At 43.4% G+C, this 19,915-nt stretch overlaps 1 protein-coding gene across 2 annotated transcripts in view; it reads right to left on the bottom strand.

Moving 5' to 3' along the window:
• The window catches only part of MTUS2 (microtubule associated scaffold protein 2), a 193,678-nt gene that overhangs the window by 50,247 nt on the left and 123,516 nt on the right, over window positions 1–19,915 (bottom strand). For both annotated transcript variants that reach the window (XM_086481852.1, XM_086481853.1), the window contains 2 exons: window positions 17,451–17,549; window positions 12,145–12,353 (listed from right to left, as the gene is read on the bottom strand). In XM_086481852.1, coding sequence (XP_086337978.1) covers window positions 12,145–12,353; window positions 17,451–17,549 — 308 coding nt within the window. The remainder of the gene's footprint in view (window positions 1–12,144; window positions 12,354–17,450; window positions 17,550–19,915) is intronic.

Raw genomic sequence — 19,915 nt, 5'->3', positions numbered from 1 at the left:
TGATGCAGTACTTCAGATTAAGGGAAAAACTACTTTGCTCTGCTCTTGGGGAATCTGAGTCCCTCCACAGAACACAAGAGTTATGGGACCAAGAGGGGCTTCCTGTAGTGTGCAGCCAAGTGCCTGGGGCACCAAACCTCAGATGTATAAAGGCATCTCAATCACAGCCCCAGAAAGAGGCCAAGTTCAGGCACCCTGCAGTAAGTGGTGGTGAACCCCAGCCAGCAGACCAGAGGTGCTAGGGCTCCTTGTACGACCTATGGGCAGACATCCCCCGTATGTCCCCTGAGGGGAAGCATCCCTCTGGGTCTGTCCATTGACTGTAGACCAAACGTGGGTACTCTGCGAGCGGCCAGACTCCCTCTACCTGACACCTACGCTGCGCCCATGGCTGCTGGACTGAGCCCTGCATTGAGCCCTTTGCTCTGACTGGCACAGAAGGCCCATTGCAGAGCAGAGGAGAGCCCTGCAGTTTGCTTTCAAACATTTAATCATCTCTAGGTCAAAGGTAAGAAACACTTAATTAGAGATTTCTGAGACTATTCAGTCTAATATATATATATACATACACACACACGTATGTTTGTCTGTAAGGTATCTTAGCTTTCCTTTACAACACTTAGTGATGATTGTCTCCTGTTAGCTTAATGGACAAGATGTTTATATTTGTGATAAATGTATACAATTTCAGTTTTACTTCAGCCTCCTTACTTTAGCAGTAGCATTCAATATATACAATTACACAACATGCTCCTTTTTTATGTCTCTCCAAACAGAATTCTCTGCACTATATATACCAAGGTCTTTTTTTTCTGAGTGTACTAAGCAACAAAAAAAAAAGGAAAAAATGTAGCTTATTTTTTCCCCACAGATGAAATCAGAGTGAGACAATAAGAACAGCTGTGAAGCCTGTTTGCCTATGAGGCAGCCATCAGCCCAGCGGTGCTGCCGAGGACACATACTGCTGCCCATTTCTGCAGCAGCCCAGAGACATGTGCTGCACCACAAGAAACACTGCCAAGGGCAGGTGGGACGAACTTGTGTGGGAGGTAAAATACTCATCGCACCCATTTGGCGTAAATGAACATGAACAGTGGGAATATCCCTGTCTGCAGGAGGGACACTGTACCCACTGTGCTCCCTTCTACAGCTCATACAGAGCCATGTGCACAAACTATTGTTGCCTCTGCACCTTTTGATGTCTGTGGTTTTGCTTTGACTTCTTGCCTGCCTTCACTATTGCACTTAGGTGATGCACTGGCAGGACACTGCACTGGCCAGTCCTTCTCCAGGGGTGCCTGTCAGTGCGACCCTGCCGCTGATCCCAGGCCCTGCAACGTTCCAGCCCTATCCCCCATAAGTTCACTGAAAATACATGTCCTTCCAGAGGATATCTGAGACAGCAGAACAGACTGTAGATGTGTGCTTGCATGCAGGTGTGTGTATCCATATGCAGGTACACAAACACGTGACTATCTTTCCATACAAATCCCAGAATACAGTGGATACATAGTAATCTCTGAAAGTCAGTCACTTTGAGTCTTCAGTTTTAATTGGGTTATTGCCTATTTAGACGCTAAGCACTCTGGGACTGGAATATCATCTTCATAACATCTGCAAAATGTCTAGCACTCTGTTGGGATAACTGTGGAATAATAAAAATGTTAATGTCCTAAATTCTAATCAGATTGTTATACAGAGGTCAAATATTAACTAAAAGCAATACATTAAGTCAGCCAAGTGCTTTCTGTTTTTCACACCCGATTCAATCCAGACAACATCTTTTTGTTCCTTGTTCTGTGTAATTCAATTAAATGCAACAAGTTAATGTTACTTAAATAGATTTTATTGTGCTGGCAAATAAGATAAAAATTGATTTTTCAAGTAAATCTAGCCTTTATTATCTGTGATGGCTAAAACCAAATCAAGGCAATTCTATATCGAGCCTTCTATTTCTGCAATTAAAAAGCTGGCATGTAGGTGGTTTGATGGACAATTCACATTGCCAGACCTTTGTTATGGATAATAAATCATTCCTCTTACTAGGCTCCAGAAGCAGTAAGATCCCTTAAACAAACTTAATTTCTATTGCACTGTTCATTATTGCCATTATTATTATGATGCCTATATATGTCATTATAGGACATGCCTGTATTAATGGAGCCATGCCACTTTGCCCTAGGGGTAATGTAAAACCACCAAACAAAAGTATTGCTGCCAGAGGCCTAAAAATACAAGCAGGGAGAAGGTAGGGGAGGACATGGGTGTGTATCTGAGGTCAGGAGAGCTGCTGGGATGCTACGAGCAGCACCTCCAGTGAGGCTGCAAAAACGGACTGAGCTGTCAGGTAACGCCTGAGGTTGGCCACATGGGCAAGAGGGACATGGATCTGCCAGAGGGACAGGTTACTGGAAAGTATCCACCAGCAAGTAAATATGTGTCAAGTAACTCAGTAGTCATTGCTTCTTCTGGGTGGGTAACTTGGTATTTGCTGTCTCTCTAGGCTGATTGTCACCTGCCTTGCACTTTTGTTCAAAAATTTGGTCTTGAAATTATTTCTGAAGATTGTCTGTGAATTGGGGCATGGCCTCCCATTTTACAGCACCTTTATAAACTGACATTTGGTCTCAGCATTCCCTGAAAAGTAAAATCTTCTGAATATGAGTATAAACCAAGAGCTGTGCTGAAAGCTTTGTCTCTGAAGGAAGGCTCAGTTTTTTGACTCCCAAAGACAGGATGGGATCCCTCCTACCTGAACAGGCCAGGGCTCATCCACCCCACTGCTGAGAGTTACGGATTCTTTATTTGCTCCATTTTAGTGAAAACTTTTGTCCAGAGTCACCAAATTGCCTGAAAGGTAACTATAAAATGTCATTTATTAAATATTTCTGTTCTCTCATGGAAGCAGAAATATTCTTCAATTTCTGGTGTGATTAACACTTTCGTATATGAACCTTGCACGTACTGATCTACAATGAATTGCAAAGTCTCTTTTCTGTTACATTCATACCAGAAATCTTGGTAGACTATCTGTGGAGAGCAACCAATGAACCAATTAAAGAAAGCTAAAAAAAAAAAAAAAAAAAGACGATTGATCTGAGGAAATTGCCTTTGTAGTATGTGTCCAGCAGCAGCTGCTGTACTGCACTGCTTAACATGTCTGTGGGCCCTGTATGACTCTTGTAGCTACCTTGCTGGTGTTGGAGCTGCCTGATTTTAAGCACTTTGTGAGGAGGGTGCAGGCTTCTCATCCCTTCAACTATCCAGGAAAGGTAATTTAGAAACATCTAACATCCTGTTCAGGCAATTTTGAAAATTAAAATTGTTAATTCAGAGGCAAAAAAAGTTATTAATTCAGAGAAAAGCATGCCTACTTCCCAGTCAGTTCACAATCATTTCCATTTATCTGGTGAATAGAGTTTGAAATTATAAATGGATTCAAAGCACTCAATAGTTCCACAATTACTCTGCCACAGGTCTAACCACACAGCCACACGGGGTCTGTGAGAGTGTAATTCCAGACAGCCTGTGCCAAGAACATACATTCACATGTTTAAAGCTAATGCTGCTAATACATTTCTGGCACAAAGTACTTATTCAAGAGTGTTAAAGTCTCTGGATGCTAGAATTATTATTCACTACTGCTATTTTTTCTGATGAAACAAAGTTTCATGGAAAAATGCAGGCACCTTGAATCTAAAATATACCCTTTGGAACATTTTGGTATTGACAGATTGAAGCTATAGCTCTAACAAACCCTACCCGGATGCTTACTAAATTTCCTTGGATGGACATTGTAATGCTTTCACATAACCCCAGTAAGCACAAGCATCCTTGGACCACCGATGGGGCCAGAGCTGAGCGGCTGTGGTGCTAAGACCAAGTAGGATAGAGATCCTCACATTGTCCTCAGGCCTGGAGAAAACAGATACTAGAGGTCCCAAGTTGCCTGTTGCAGAAACAAAGGCCAAACCAAACAAGACGCTGGAAAGTGAACATTGCTCAGCAGCTCACGGCGTCCATGTAAACTGAGAATGGCGTGACCATTGTTTTTTGTAAAGAACAGGATCATTAACTAAAAATAGATCCTCCAGTTTAACACATGGGACTTGGAAGAGGGACATGTTTCCACTGGCCCCTTTACTGAACTTAAAGAACAGCATGAAAACTTTGCGATTTGGGTTTTGCTCTGTCCCCTGTCTGAGCAAAAGTCCCAATACCACTGGACCCTAAATAAAGAGATCTTTAATTTTTAATGGACGTTTAAAACCTCTTCAAGAGGAGCATGAGAATGCCTGGGGCTATTTCTTTTTTATCTTGAAATCTGAAATATTTGTGTGTCACTAACAAAATTCTTCTCCAACCAAACGATATAAACATACTCCAATTGGGGGGTTGTTTCAAAACAAGGCCATGTAACTACCCTAGCACTTCTCAGGGAAGCATGTTCTTCCACCATCCCAAACCCAAAACTTACACTATTTGTCATAGCAGTGGCTATGAGAAAGCCACTGAGGACAGGGGTAGAATCCATGAGGTTCCCTCCACTTTCTTCCTTCCGTCTTGCAGGAACTGAAGCAGCGCAGGCCACGCTGTCTGGGAGCAGTGTAGGGTATCTGCAGAAGTCTAACATTTGCTGCCAGTTTGGCTGCAAAGATGGTGAGAGACCCTTCTGGTCTGTTCCCAGCTGCGGTTGCCCCAGGACACTTGTACTCACTAGTGAAAAGCTCTACCTAGTGATGGGATAGCAATATGACCTGTAGAGTAAAACACTGAAGGTACAGCCAGGTGCAGAAATCAAAAGCAGTGACACATCTCTAAAGCTGCCTAGTATTAGTTATTGCTCCAAAAGGAGAGATGGAGAGGTCAGGCAGGACCACTGGGTAGCGTTCCCCCCTGTCCTGGCACCATCTTTGCCAGTGGCTCTGTGAAACAGCCCCATTTCAGCTGCAGCTTGGTGTATGCCGCCTGTGCTGCCCACAGGTTCCCTCTCACTTGCTTCCCTGTCCTGCCCTGCCTCCACAGTCAGTGGGTTATTTCCATCAGGATTAGTCTGGCAGTACCATGAACCCACCTCCAAAATGCTGACAACAGTGTACCACAGCCAGCCAGGCCAGGTAAAGCCAGGCAGTGCCTGCTCCACTGGCACAAATGGGTCTACACAGGGCTTGTCCTCTGACACCGCACAGGAAACAGAAGCTATGGGGACAGAATAAGAATCTACTGACGTCTCACAAGTAGAGTTTCCCAAGCACTCTTTTTTATTCCTTTTCCACTGTGCAGTCCCCAGTGACCAATTGCTAGGTGAAGATAATTAACCCTTGATTAACACCATTTATATACATATATGTGCGTGTACATATATGTATTTTTTCACTTGTTCTACTTTTAACACCTACTCAACTGAAAACACGTACAATGTGCATATTTGAGGCATCTCCTCTTGACACAGAAGGCATAAGCAGCCTTTTGACTAAGCGATTAGCTCTTCACCTACCATTTTCCCAGCTATGCTCCCACTTGAATTTGCTCAAGCATCAGCCTTTAGTGTTTCCCCTTAAAACTCTTCTGCAGAGCCTTTGTGCCTGTTCTGCAGCTTCAGGATTCCAGGCAGGGAGAGGAGTTTGCTGCTGCTCCCTTCCTGACTCTCCAAATGCCACTGCTCCTGCTGCCCACTGCCTGCTTCCCAGGGGCTGAGTTAGTTACTCCCACTCCTTGCCCTGCACGCTGGGGTCTGAGAAAGCCATCATGTTAGAGACAGGGTCGGCCCAGCAAGTTTCTGCCTCCTCTTTTTATTGCTTTCCTGGTTCTTCTCTCCTTCTCAGCCATATGGCCATATGGTGCAAGCCCGGAGCAGGGAGACCCAGCCAGACCTGGGAGAAGGGGTCCCATTTTCAGTGAGGAAGGAGCATGTGCAAGCGAGTCCATATCGCAGAGGAAATCCTGCTGTGGCACCTGCCCTATCTGGGAGCACGCAGCTAAAATATATGGAATAGGAGACTACACCGCCTCACACAGTGCCCACCTGGGAGCCCTCAGGGGCGCATTTCTCTCTGTTTTCTCACAGTGCCAAATATTCCCCATCATCATCTCCACTCCAGCCAGCTCACACCCCCACGCCCCTTGGAATGGGTGTGCAACTGCATCCAAAACCCAGCAGCAGCACAGTGAAACAGTGCAGTACCCAGGTGGATGGATGTCCACTCTGTGGGGTGGATCCATCATACAGCCACAGCACTCTGCCCAGTAAATAGGCATGTCAGTACTCATTTCTGAATTTGCTTATCTTCTTCATTCATTATGTAGCTCAAGGCCTTATTTATTACCCATGCCATCCTCTGCACTGACAGCAGTGCTGATTTTCCTCACAGGCTGTTCTTTTGTTGTCTCACCCCGATATCGGAGTGCGTCACAACCACTAATTTTTTTCATCGATGACGCCCTCATGTGACGGCAGTTCCCTGGTGTCCCCATCTAACAGCTGGGCACTGAGGCACAGGGAAATTAAAAACATCCCTTAGTTCCTGTGCTAGGTGAGAAGTGGGTTTTGCTGTCAGACCTGAAGGGTGCAGTGCAGCAAGTGTCTCTGCAGTCACAGCAGCAGAGCACTGAGCACTGAGAGGTGCTGCACAAGTGGAAAATGAGGGGGCCACTCGGGCGAGGAGGCGGAGAGGCTGGATGAAATGATCTTCCCATAGACCCTGTGTATATGCATATGTAAATGACCTTCCCATAGGCCCCCCCTCCACACTAACTGCCTTCACCAGCGCTCCTGTTTTCATCTGCCTTCTTTTAGCACCCACAGCAGACAAGCAGAGGGCCTGCAGAAGGCAATTTCTTTCCATTTACAAACCCTGATTCATTCCTTGGGTGGATGGACCATGTGCGAGTGTCCAGCAGGTCCCATAGCAGCCAATTTATAAAGCCTTCATTGTAACACTTGTGAGCAAAGGAGCACCTCTCGATTCTTACTGCTCCTTTTTACCATAACCGGTAGTGCCCAATACCAAATCTTGCGCATTTCTACTTAAAAAGAAATTTAGAAAGCCCTAAATGATGACAAAGCTTCTTTCTAATTTTTTCCTCCCAAGTAAACAAAAAGTTTTATTTGTCTTGCAATAAAATGGTTTTGATTCATATCCCTAAACTGTCAGGGTTTGATATGAGTCCAAAATGCATTTTTTTCTGCGATACAGAATGAAAAGATTGAGTTATTCTGACTGCTCTGGTCTCCAGCAGGAGCAAAGAAAAGACTGAACTTGCTAAATACAGGAAATCTAGCCAAGCTGTAATAATGATGAGGGAGGAGTGGCACTTTTCTAAGGACTATTCTTGGGCCAAATTCTAACACATTTTGCAAATGCTGGGAAAGCAGTACCCTTGAAAGCCAGAAGGTCAGTCTTTCTGATGAGTGCTGCCTTCTTACCATTCTGTCATCACCAGGCACAAACAATAGATATAGTTTCCCTAAACTCATTCTCAGAGACAGTTGTGAAAAAACCCCATTTCAGCCTGAGATAAGCACTTGAAATGTTAGCCCAAATTACTGCTTTGGAGGCAATGGTGAGAAGTACCAAGAAACTTATAACCAGAACAACCAATTTTGCCTCTAACACAAGCGGTCATTAGCACTTGGACAAGATAGTTACATGACACTGGGTGGCGTATTGTCCATTCACAGGACAGGAGCAATATTCTAAAAAATACACACTAGCACACGCACATCTCAGTTGTTTGAATGGGGGAAAAGGTGTTCCTTATCCATCCTACATTTTTCAGGACACTGATACAGATTTACTTGTCTGGAAGGTGTGTATTTTACACCCACCCAAAAGTAACGCACACTCAGGTGTGGAGACACACACACACACACTGGTTACTAGTAACACATCTTTCCCAATGTTGGTAGACACAAAGTGCTGGGATGCCATCAAGCACTGCAGTGCTGTCCCAGCTCTTGTTCAGAGCATCTGTATGGTTCCCCCACTCCCAGCTGATCCGATTGCCCCTCTGTGCTGGGACCTGTCCTTAGCAGTTTCCCCCCATCCTGTGACAAAGACCGCAGCAAGAGGCTGTGCTTCAAGTCTGGAAACCCCTCCATGCCCAAACAGTGTATGGGACAGATGATCCCAGCATAACCATTTCCCTTACTTGCTCCCACCCTTGGGGTCTGCAGACCAGAAAGAATCCCTTCCCCTCACATGCACTGTAGATCTGGAGTTCTAATTTGAAATTTCAGAGGCAGAACTTATTAACGAGACTCTGCTTTTCAACTGTTGAAGCATGCTGTACTGGCAGAAAGGCATTAGCCCAGTTTCCAGGGTTTTCCAGTTTTCAGGCACAGTTTGGCCACGGCAGTCCTCAGCACAAACACATCTGCTCCGAGTGCACTAGAGATACAAAAGTGGCTATTTTTTTTCTCCCCGTTTATGTCCAGAAGGATTTACCCTCCAGAATTTGTCACTTTGAGCTACTCTCCTTTAGATGGCACTGTTACCACTTCCAAGAGGGACTGCTGCTGGCCACTTTGCTGAACAGGACTGAAACTATGACAGGATTGTGATTACTACTGGGCTAAGCAGTCAGAGCAGGTCAGGAGTGACTCAACTTGGGGAAGCCGTTCACGATATTTGCTCTAAAAAGTCTTCACGGTACCCTCTTCACAGTATCACTCTCGCTTCCACCAGTCAGTTGTTCAGTTTGGGGTATCCCTCACAGCACGAGGGTTGTCTTAACATGATGAACACCCAACACTAAGGACAAACTCAACCTGCTCCTTTTCAGAACAAGTTTGAAGTGGTTCCCAAAGTCAACAGGTATCATGCATGCATAGCTGAGGGGCTTAGCTAATTAATCTGCTAATTAAATAATAATTAGAAGCCATGCTGTCCACAGGTACGACAATCATTATGACTTTCCATAACTAGCTAAAGGCTTATGTCAGAACCACTGCTTTACATTTTTTTGCCCACTGCCTCAGTCATCACCTGCTTCAATTGCCTAGGCTTTTTCCCAAGATAAGCAAATTGGTTTAGCGGTCATTTAATGGCTCTGTGCTAAGTACTGCCACAAGTACTACTCCTTGACGTCTATTAAATGAATCTTGCCTATTGAAAGCATTTTCAACTGAGAAAGAGAGATGATTCCAGGATATAGTTTAGCAGTGGTCTGGAACAGCCAAAAAGCAAATCCAACAAAACCCAAAGAAAAGAGTCATGCAACCTTAAGATTGCTACAGCAAGTGCTTAAAATTGGAAAGCACACAAAGAAACTGCTGGTGTGGGCCGACACTCTCTACTAGGTATTGACACTCTCTTTCTTCAGCTAAACATGTCTGTTGGACCACTTGCATTGGTGCTTTCCCTAGCTTTGGAAAGAGAAGAGAAACCGCATGAGCAAGACATGAAAGCCATAGGCACGGTGACAACCCTACCTGTGTGCAAAACAGTGGTCCTTCGGTTGCTTTTAAGACTCAGTCTAGTCCTTGCTGCCCAGGAGCACATTTTCCAACAGAATTCAGCTCCAGTTCAGAGAAAAATCTATGTTTTGGACGTTATTTTGGTGTGGTGGAGAGACATTCTGAAGTTAGGCTATGGGTGACTATCAGCCCAAAGAGGCTCCCTAGCACCAAAATAGAATTGGGCCCTCTGCTAAGCACAGTAGAACTGCCAGTTGGACTAATCAACCCCAAACTTCTCTGCAATAAGGCCCCACCTTGTTCCTGAATGAGTATTATTCCCTTGCCAAACTGCAGTTCTACTCAGACCTCAGCCATTTTGCCTGCAGGCTTCTCAGAAACAAACACACAATTATTATTATTTTTATAATGGGAAAAGTTTCTTTTTCCATGCTGCCCTAACTCAAAGCCAGTCAACGCAATTTTGCTCAAGCTTTCAAACAATAATGCCATCTCAGAAAATGTCTACAGATTGCATTTTCGAATGACACTCAAAAACTTGGGAGTCTGTGTCTATGTTGCAAGACAACAGACTGCTCAATTACACAATTGCTTGAGTAGCCCCAGATCATCCCACTACATGTAGGTTCTCAAGCATCAATTTTAAAAGTGCATCAGCCTTAGGCCTCCCTGGAGGCCTCAATCAAGACAGGAAAGTACCTCAAGCAGAAATTCAGATCTTTGGTGCCATAAATAATCTTCTGGAAGTGTTCACCTGCCTCCCTTCACTAAAAATGGAGACTAAAGCAACTGTACTCTTAATGTAGGTACCACATCTGAGTGCCTAATGGATAACTGTTGGGCCCACGCTGACTTTTCAACTCATCACCCAGGGAAGCCAGAGGTGTCTTTGCCTGGGAGGGGTCCATGTTACGTGTTTCCCAGCAGACAGCAGCAAGACACAAGTGTCTTGCTTGAACAGTCCAGGGTGACCAGGCAAGCCCGGAAGGGACTGACACTCAGGCTGCACACAGGTAAGTGAGTCCAGCAGTGGATCTGAAAAACATCTACATCTAATCCTGCCAAAGCCTGAAGGCACATTAACTGCACAGGTACATTATTTCTTACCTCCAAGCCCTCCAGGCACTCAGAGGAGTATTACTGCAAGCTCCCAGCTGACCTGACAGTGCAGAGGAGCTGGGAACATGAGACACAGCTATGCCTGGCCAAGACTTGCAAAAACTCTATTTAATAAAGTCCCCTGAGGTGTTCTATTCCTAAGGCATTCTCAGGACAGATCTAACACGCACCAACGGGATAAGAGTCATCTCAAAGCTCAGCTGCAGCAGCTGTTCTCATTTAAAACATATCCAGAGGAGATGAAGTAGATATACCCAAGCTTCCAGAATTCCCCCAGCAAATTGTGAATGAGGCATGAGACGAAAAATCTCTCCCCAATGGACAACGCATAGACAAAGCTCAGCAGACACTGCTCTGCCCTTTTTTGTTTCCCTCTGCTTTAATCAAGGGCATGTCACACTCAGCTCCAAAAAAGAAGAAAAAGCAAAATAAAGCTTTGTAAATGCCCATCAAGGCCAGAAATGTCAAAACTAAAGAAAAATACAAGGTGAAAATCCCCTGGGAAGGTATTTAAAATATTTAGTACTTTTAAAAAATTCCCTGTTTTTTCAGTTCAGTGAAGGCCCCCTGGCAAGATCAGCTTCTATTTAGTGAAAAGTGTGAACTACGGTATTTATTCAAAGATAACCTTTCCCACTAATATAAAAAAATAACTGAATAAAATATTTCAGAATTTTTAAAGACTGTTTGAATCTGTGGTTTGGTTTTCTTTCTCCCATTTAATACTGAAAGTTTACTCTTGTTCCAAAAGTAGACAAACAGGCAATCAAGGATATTATCCAAACCTTGGGTCCTACTGCTAGCGATTGTCTGCCTGTTTTACAAAGTAGTTAGGACACCAGCTTAACCCGGAATGGTACAAAATACATGGGCATCAGGGCAACCAGGTCTGGACCTCAGAGCCCAGCTAGATTTCCCAGATCACTAAACAGCCTTGAAACAAGTGATACCTACAAGTCCTTCATGGTTACTGTGGTCATCTTTTAAACTTCACTAGTTTTTTTCTCAGGAGTAGTGAATAAATAAGCTTTTCCAATTATTGACAACATTTTGTTTATGTTCTCTGTACTTGCTGAATATAATATAAATGCCGAGATAATGTTATTCTAACTTCTTCAGGAATTGGCACCTCTGTAACAGGGACACTCTGCCTGATCCGTGGTGAACATGAACAGTAGATAAGTACTGTGAGAAGGCAAATGCTTTCCTTCATTGAAGACCTTTGGTTGACTAAATGCACGGATTGTTCTTGCATTTGTTTGCAAATATCAATATCTCAGTTACACTTTCCATTCCAGCTGTAGCGATCAGGGACTGGAACTTCTAACTATCTGTATCTGCTTCTCTCCTAAAAACATCCTGAAACCCCTCTGTGCTTGTGGGTTCAAATGCTTCAGTCACAATTCTTCCTCTTCCATGTTCCTGAACTTTGATTTTCAAATACATGGCATCAAATAATAATTCCCTGCTCTTAATAACTGTTGCAAAGAAATTACATGCTTTGCTCCCCAAAACAAAGTTTCAATGACTGTGGAATAAATTTGGGCAACTAACTGGTGTAAAGGCAAAGTATCTTTCCAATAGTAAAATGTACCCATGGCACTCACCTGCCTGAAAAAGTGCTGTGTTGTTATAGCAAAGACGTCAAAGCCACAGCTGGCCCTTTTAAGCTCATCTCGAATATTGCTTAGTTGCCGGGACTGTTCATCACACTTTTCCTTCAATCTCTGAACGAACTGCTTTTCAGCGTCTCGACTCTCTCCTGGTTTGGGGGAAAATCCATTCTTTGGGGTGGCTGGCCTTTGCTTGGGATGTCCTATAAAGGAGAGAAGAAAAGGCCATCATGGTCACTTACTTGATATGTATGGACATGACCTTTATGTGTTTCTAAGGCCTTTGGGACTCAGCTCTATAAAAGAAAAAAAAGGTCCATAGCATTCACACTGATCTGCAATGACTTTCAAAAAAAGCAAGAGCACAGCAAAATATGTTTCCCTAGGGGCCAAAGCTCAAAGCTTTGTAACAGTCATGTCGCCTCAGGCTCTGAGCCTGAAGGTCTGCTACGAGTTGAGGAGAGGTCTCCTAAGAGTGTCTTACTGAGAACTGAGGTCACTAGAGGAAGGAGTCATCTCACCTAGGAATAGAGGTCTGCATCTTGATGTGTGATGCTGAACTCTCCTGAATGGTAGCGAGAGAAATGGGCACTTCCAGGCTGAGATTCACCTTATCCTATTGTGGATGTGGAAAACAGTTGGATGACATTTACGCTCTACACATGATTTCTTTGGCCACCTGAGCCCCAAGATTGACAGAGGTGCCAGATTTTGCCTTTGCAGATTTCCTTTTGCCTCCAAATTGGACAACGTGGGCCTGGAGCTGTCGTTCCCTGAATGCAAACACAGCATGTGTTGCTTGCTATTGGGATATCACTATTTCTTTTTATTAACAATACTGCAGTCTACCTTGCCAGTTCACCTCGCTCTCTGCTTCTGAAGTGGAAGCATGAGACAGATATGTGTAGAAATGCCACCAGGTACCACATAATGCTGACTGGTTACACCACTGGCTCTGGGTGGCTGCTCTCTCTGCACCATCAGTCACACCAGAACGATTGTACGGTCTGCCTGCAGAAAGGGGTCCAGACAGATTCTGGGTCCTCTGATGTGCTCCAAGCTGGCTTGAAGCAAGCCTGATGTTGTATAAAAATGTGAAACCACTAGTGTAGTTTGTCTTTAGGATATCCGCTTAAATACAGTGTCACATTCACACGAACAGCACAAGAACTAAAGCTTACTCATGACAAGCCACTTCAGGGAAGTGAGGCTTTCATCCTAAATTAAGTTCATATCCTGCTTGAGTCAACTATCCATTTCTCTGGATGTACTCAGTTATGAGGATGAGGCAAGAAGGGGCAGTGTTCTGGTACTGTCAGGTTGCTCAAGACACTGCTTAGCCAATCTGTTTTGTCTTTATCTTCTTAGCTTTCTGAGAACTCACCTCCGCAAACATTTATGGTTGGCTGGGCAACACCTTTGCACAGCATACTGATTCTTTTTGCTAACCTCAGTCTCTCCTCAGCTGATGCTTTTTAGCTCATTCCTGAGTACTGGTCAGGAATCTTTGGTTCTCTTCCTCAGCTCCTCCCACTAGTCTCAAGCTTTTAGCCTAGGAGCTAGAGCCAGTAAGAAAAAGGGAGAAGATAGTCAGACACCTTGTTCCTATGTGTCACTCGAGATGGTGAACATTGGTCTGGATACAGATCAAAAAAGAACATTTCTGCGTTAGCAGAAAGGGTTGGGTATGCATGAATCTGAAAAAAAAAATATATTTTGTAGTTTTATAGTACTTGTAGTACACAGTTCCTGAAAAATAATACAGAAATAACCATCTCCAACCAAGAGATGCATCTGATGGTATGAGTTTGAGTCAGTTTGTGAAGCAGAGTATTGTTACAGAGGTAATTTTGACAGATGTGCTTTAGATATTTTAGACCTTTAAGACTGTGGTCTGGGTGTGCAAATGGATCCTTACAGCAATTTTACTAGATCAGGTAGGGAAGCAGTATGGCTTTGCCAGAGCAATATCCCAGGGGCATATTCCTACTTTTTCAGATCCCTAACTTGTGTGGAGCCACTGGGAGCATATCTTCCAATTTGCTTGACTATATTCTGGCTTCAGGCTAAGCTTACAGGGAGCTAGCTCCACCAGAGATGCTCCCTTATGTCTCCACGTATCTCATGCTGTAACTGCAAAGAGCCACAAGTGCAAAACTGCCTTTGAAATTCTTTGTGCCCGTGACTTGCATTTGCAAAGAGGAATACCAGGTTTTGCAATATTATATCAATATATATAATAATATATATAATATAGCAAGACTAACTTCATGATGTCGCAAGACCTAAATAAAATAATATGGGATGTCAGAGAGGACTTCCTGACATTAAGAGTGTTCAGCCAGCATCGCTACTGCCCTCTATCCATTTTCATGTCAGTTAAAGCCCGTACACCATTTTGTGCAGGAATGATATTTTCTTACAGATTCCTCATTCATTTAAAGGGTCTCTTAACTGGGCAGTAGGCATTATCACAAAATAAGAAATTCATAAAAGCAACGGCCATAAATATCTGTCTTTTTAGCATAAAAATCTCGGGTTGTTTAGGCAGCATGGTGATGTTACAACAGAAGGCATAGGGAGAAGTGCAGGGGAAAGCCCTTGAAACCAGTCCAGTCTTAATTAAAACAGAAACCCATCAGGTTGTGCTGTTTTGTCTTGTATCTTTCTAGCTTTCCTGTTCACTGGAACATTTGAAGTGCACATCTCTGTGTTGTCCTTGTCAGTATTATAAGCTGTCCTTGTAAATTAAACTGTGCTATTCTCCTCAGGGATAAATCTGAATTTCTCGGTTCATTTTGGTCTGAAAAGCAGCTTGCTAAGCTTATTCTGCTATTGATGTCTCTCTTCTGTGGCTCTGCACAAAACAGGGTATATATTAATGATGCTGGCCCTCATCCTGAATGTCCTTTTTGCCGATGGTGGGACCAGGGGGGCAGACCCCTTGTACGCTGAAATCACCAAATCCCTTTGATCCGCTTCAAAACTCCCAGGTCTTTTTTATCTACTTGGGTGTTTGAACTAAGGAGACATAACAAGTCTATACTCATAATTAACACAGTCCATGAGGATTTAGATGGGGAATGCAACTTATTTGCCTTTTAACTGTGCAATTTCTGACATTTTTGTAAGGAAAGTGAGGAAATTATTTTGAGAGAATTGATAACAAGCTACCTGTAGAGTGACAAACATCAGAAACAGATGGTACCATCCTGGAGTGGAAGGAGAGCACCTGCATCTACATACACCTGCTCCTATACACAGATTTCAGGAATGATGTTGCATCAATAGATAAAATTGATATCTCTACAAGACTCTGCATCTCAAAACTCCCTTGCAAGTCTTCAGGAGGACTGATCCAAACTCTAAAGATCAGATTCAAGGCTAAAAAAAAAATTGCATGACAGTCAAAACCAGCACTGATTAAAAGTAGCAGGGAAAATAACCTAGAAACAGCGCTCAGATATTTTAGAGCCTGTTCCATGGCCACATGTAGCTGTGGTGGAGTTACCTGGGGACACACACTCTCCTATCACAAAGTATAAATGCCACACGAGTTTGTGATCCTCATGGAGGAAAGGCTGTGCTGCTGTCCCTTAGCCCCAGCTGCACTCACTCCTTGTCCTGTTTAACGGCTATGTTATTTTGTGAAATTGTTAAATAGGTGAAAAGATTGCCTGTCTTTATTGTTTTGTTATTGCTGTTGTTATTTCAAAGAACGCCAAAGGCTACTCTAAAAAAAAAAAAATGAAGATGAGGTTTATTTTCCTATTTGATCCTTACAGTGATAAACAATCTTAGGTTACCGTAATTTCAGACAACCAAGCTTAAGAAATCCTAAATCAGTTTCATAGAGAGAGGGTTGTTACCCAACTGCTCATGAGAATAAAGAAACCTTTGAGGCCTCGTAAACTGGATATGCCAAAAATATAGGCCTTGAAAATCATTAAGTCACTGGTGGAAATGCAGGCCTCCTTAAGACAATACAAATACACAGTAAAAATATGCCTATGTTTCACTTTCTAATTCTAGTGGAAGTAAATCAGCTGTGCTGTAACATGCTGCTACAGCCACAATCAGTGCTGGTGCTTAAACTGGACTCCCACCGTTATAAATGCTGGTAAGTTGCTGGTCTAGCACTCTCTGCAACAAATTTTTCTTTGGATCTCTCTTGGTGGTCTCACCAGGTGCAAAATAACCTGAAAATTATACGATTCAGAGGACAGTGTTAAATTCATCTTTTTAACCTAGTGTCTTCGTAAGGAGAAGAATTCTGAGTCCTCTTTGTGCCTGGGGAGATCAAATTTAACTTTCTGTTTTCCTGATTTTGTTGGTTGGGAAGGAGAAGAATAGGGATTGAGTTTAGTAAATGTGAAGAGACACTTGATGCAAGTTATAGGAGTGGAAGAGATGTTCTACGTGTTTTATATTATACCATCAAATTAAGAAACATGGGGTTCTACCCCACATAATTATAAAACTCAAGTATTGTATGGCTGTAGAGATGACATTTAAAGTATTTAAGTAGACCTGAAAAATTAGGTAACAGAACAGAAGATAAACCACAAGCGCAGTAAAATCAGTGGCACCATGGCCACTCATTTCAGAAGCATTTAGACCAGCCAAAGGCCAGCCTTGCAAAAGCTTTTAGGTACCTTATACGTTTGTTAATGTACACTTAGTAGAATAGAAAAAAATTTTCTTCATTTTCGTAAAGAAACAAAGGTATTATTTAGAAATGCTAAAACCATGTGTTTGTGCCCAATATTGAGGGGTAAGTTGACAATACCCCAACAGCAATCTGAAGGTCATTTCTATAGATAATCCCTTTTTCAGTTATGCATAGAAATAGCCCAGGAAATTTAGTGCCTCTGCACAACAGTAGGAGTAGATTCCAAGTAATATGCTATCACTCCAGGTAATTGTCTGAAGCGTCTTTTATTTCACTCTATCTATCTGTTCTCTTTTGTATAAATTTCACTGTATCTATCTGTTCTTTTTTTGTATAAGAAATTTGTAAGGATGAAAAAAATGTTCCTGTGCCCTTAAACATGTAATAGCAACAATTCTTTGTTTTGAAGGAGAGATGATTGCAGGGATTTAACAAAGAAAACAAAAGTCTATTCAGCTCATGCATTGGTACGATAAAGCCTGCTGTACTCACAGCCAGCTTAATGAACCTTGGACACAATCAGTCTTCACTTAACAATAGTAGCTCTCACATTTTAGTGTGTTAACAAGAGATGCAAACTCACCAAGTTTAAATCTCCCCGAAACATTGCTTTTGGGTTTATAAATACCTGGTGAATGTGGCTTGGTGGCTGTTGCTGCTGATCTCTTAGGGGATGAGACAGCTGGTCTGTTAGCATCCTGATCTTTTTGTACTTCTTTTTTCAGACCTGTTTTAGGAAAAAAAAAAAAGTTAGAAAGTTAGAAAGAAACCCGTTTTATAATTCTCTTTGCAATTGTGCAGAGCTATGTCACTAAGATACATACCAGAATGGCAAAATATAAGTATTTCACTAATACACATCCTGAGCTTTGCACAGAATGATGCTACACAGTACTTCTGTGTTGGATGCCAATGTGCCACTTCTGCAAGCATGACTGTGCATGTGGCTGAGCTGACATGCGCAGCCCTAAAGAAGGTCAGAAGAAGTCCTTATATGCTACCTTGGCTCTCCAACCATCTGCACAGTGACAAATGCCATTAAGGCACAAATAGCTACACAGGTAGCCCATCCTATATCTTCTGAGCTCTGTGTTCTGTCTCTTTACCTTGCTGTGCACCCTCATCCTGGGCTGGAGGAGAAGCTGAGTAGGGCTGCACAAACCTGATGTAAGTTATCTGCAGGGCCCTGTTCTATCAACTTTTCCCCCAGGAAACTGCCTTTTCTGGTGACCAGCTTTCCCAAGAGGGTCTCATCCAGGCAAGAGACAGGATTCTGCAGAACCAGAAGTGAGCAGGATGTGTCAGGGCTGTGCTGGATGTGGCGCCCCGGACAGGAGAGTGGGTCTCTGCCTGTCCAGAGTCAGGCAGGGCCAGAGAAGTGCAGCACATTCAGTGCACAAACCTACAACACACGGTGCCAATGCAGGATATAAGGCCCTACCATTGCCTTGCTGCCCACAAGGCTGAACCAACACCTGGTTTGTGCTCATCCATGACCCAGGCATGTGCCAGGCTGCCTGCCCTCCCTCTTTTCCTCTCTGTGTTTGTAGCTCTCCAGATTATTCCTGACCTCTGCATTTTCCTTTTCTCTGCAGCAACTAATTCTTCCTACTGACAGCATGATGCCCCAGAGCTCTTGGGTTATGGTCTCCAGAAACTTTGTGCTAGCCTTTCCTCTTCCTTTAATTTTTCAGCAGGAGGCAACTCAGTGACTATTATTATTCCTCCTACCGCTGGAGCTCTCTGGTTAGGGCCTCAGGATGGTCTGTCAGTTGTCCAAGCTCTGCAGTCACTGACTGTCTCTTGTACCAGGCAGATACAACTTCATCTGAAAGCCAGAACGGCCACCCAAGCTCAGCTCACCCCTCCTGCCCACCCACAACTCCCATCAAAACAGCTGTGGGGACCATGCTGAGTGCAGTAACATGAAAGCCCTGCCCTGCTGGTTTCCCCATGGTGTGACAGTCACAGCCACAGGATTTCATGCAGAAAACACTCACCAAGGAAGTAAGAAGGAAAAGCAAGAAAAAGCAAATCCCTGCAACATTAATGTATTTTCCTGTTTACTTTCCTTTTTTAGCATTAGTGTTTGTTAGGGGCTGTATTTTAGCCTGCCGGACTGTGCCCCAGCCCCTGGGTATGCAGGCAAACCAGAGATTTAAGGCAAACCACTTGTCATAAAGGAAAAACGATGTTTGCCTTATTAACTTTCACTTCTCTCATGAGTACATTTATGGATATCTTGTAGGAAAATGTCCCACAGCATCTGAAGTACCTGAAGCAGGAAAACAAAACTGTATTTTCTTGGTGGTGCTTAAAGATGGTGGCTGTTCAAAAGCTAACACTATCTTCCATTTTGCTTAATGCAAATGTGATCTAGTTATTTCAATAGTGGAGAAAAGTCATAATTTTATATGGGGATCATAATCTTCAGGGACACTTACTGGATGACTAATTTTGCTCCCACTCCAAAGCCACAGCTAGTCACAGGTGCAGTATCAGGCTTCATTCACCCTTCCACTTCTGTCTGCATCAGGACTTGCAAGCAGCACGCTGCGGATGCAGCATTTGCCACGCACCAGAAGCCAAGATTCATATTTTCTAGCCCTGTCTCTCAGCTTGCAGAGTGCTTCTGTGAAGAGCACATGCACATGCACAAGTCCTGTGTCCAACTATTTGCAGGAGGAAGGTGCAGGAGAAGGTCTAGGACCCTCTTTGACTCCCTCCCATTGTTTATAGGCAAATCACACCATCAGTCACCAGGGACGGGTAAAAAACTGAACTCTTCTTCATGCCTTTACTTTGGTTCATCTCCATTTTCTCTGCTGTTTGCAAACTGGACATGTTGAGGCTACGATTCTCATTTGTGATCAGTACACTTCACAGTGAAGTGACTGAGGATATAAATTTCCTGTGTCTGCCACCTATTACACTGTACTTTACTACAGAGCAGGACATAATACAGGTTTACGGTGCCATTTCATTATTAAAGATCAAGCAAAAGCAACCTGAGATGGGAGCTATGAGACAAAAGAAAAGATCATTTTGTAAGGTATTGTTTACACGGTTACAGATCGAGCATTGCTTTTCTCA

This window comes from Leptosomus discolor, chromosome 1 (genome assembly GCF_034619465.1).
Source record: "Leptosomus discolor isolate bLepDis1 chromosome 1, bLepDis1.hap2, whole genome shotgun sequence".
Lineage (NCBI taxonomy): Eukaryota > Metazoa > Chordata > Aves > Leptosomiformes > Leptosomidae > Leptosomus > Leptosomus discolor.
The sequence above is the reverse complement of the archived record's forward strand: the minus strand, read 5'-3'. Positions and strand labels throughout refer to the sequence as shown.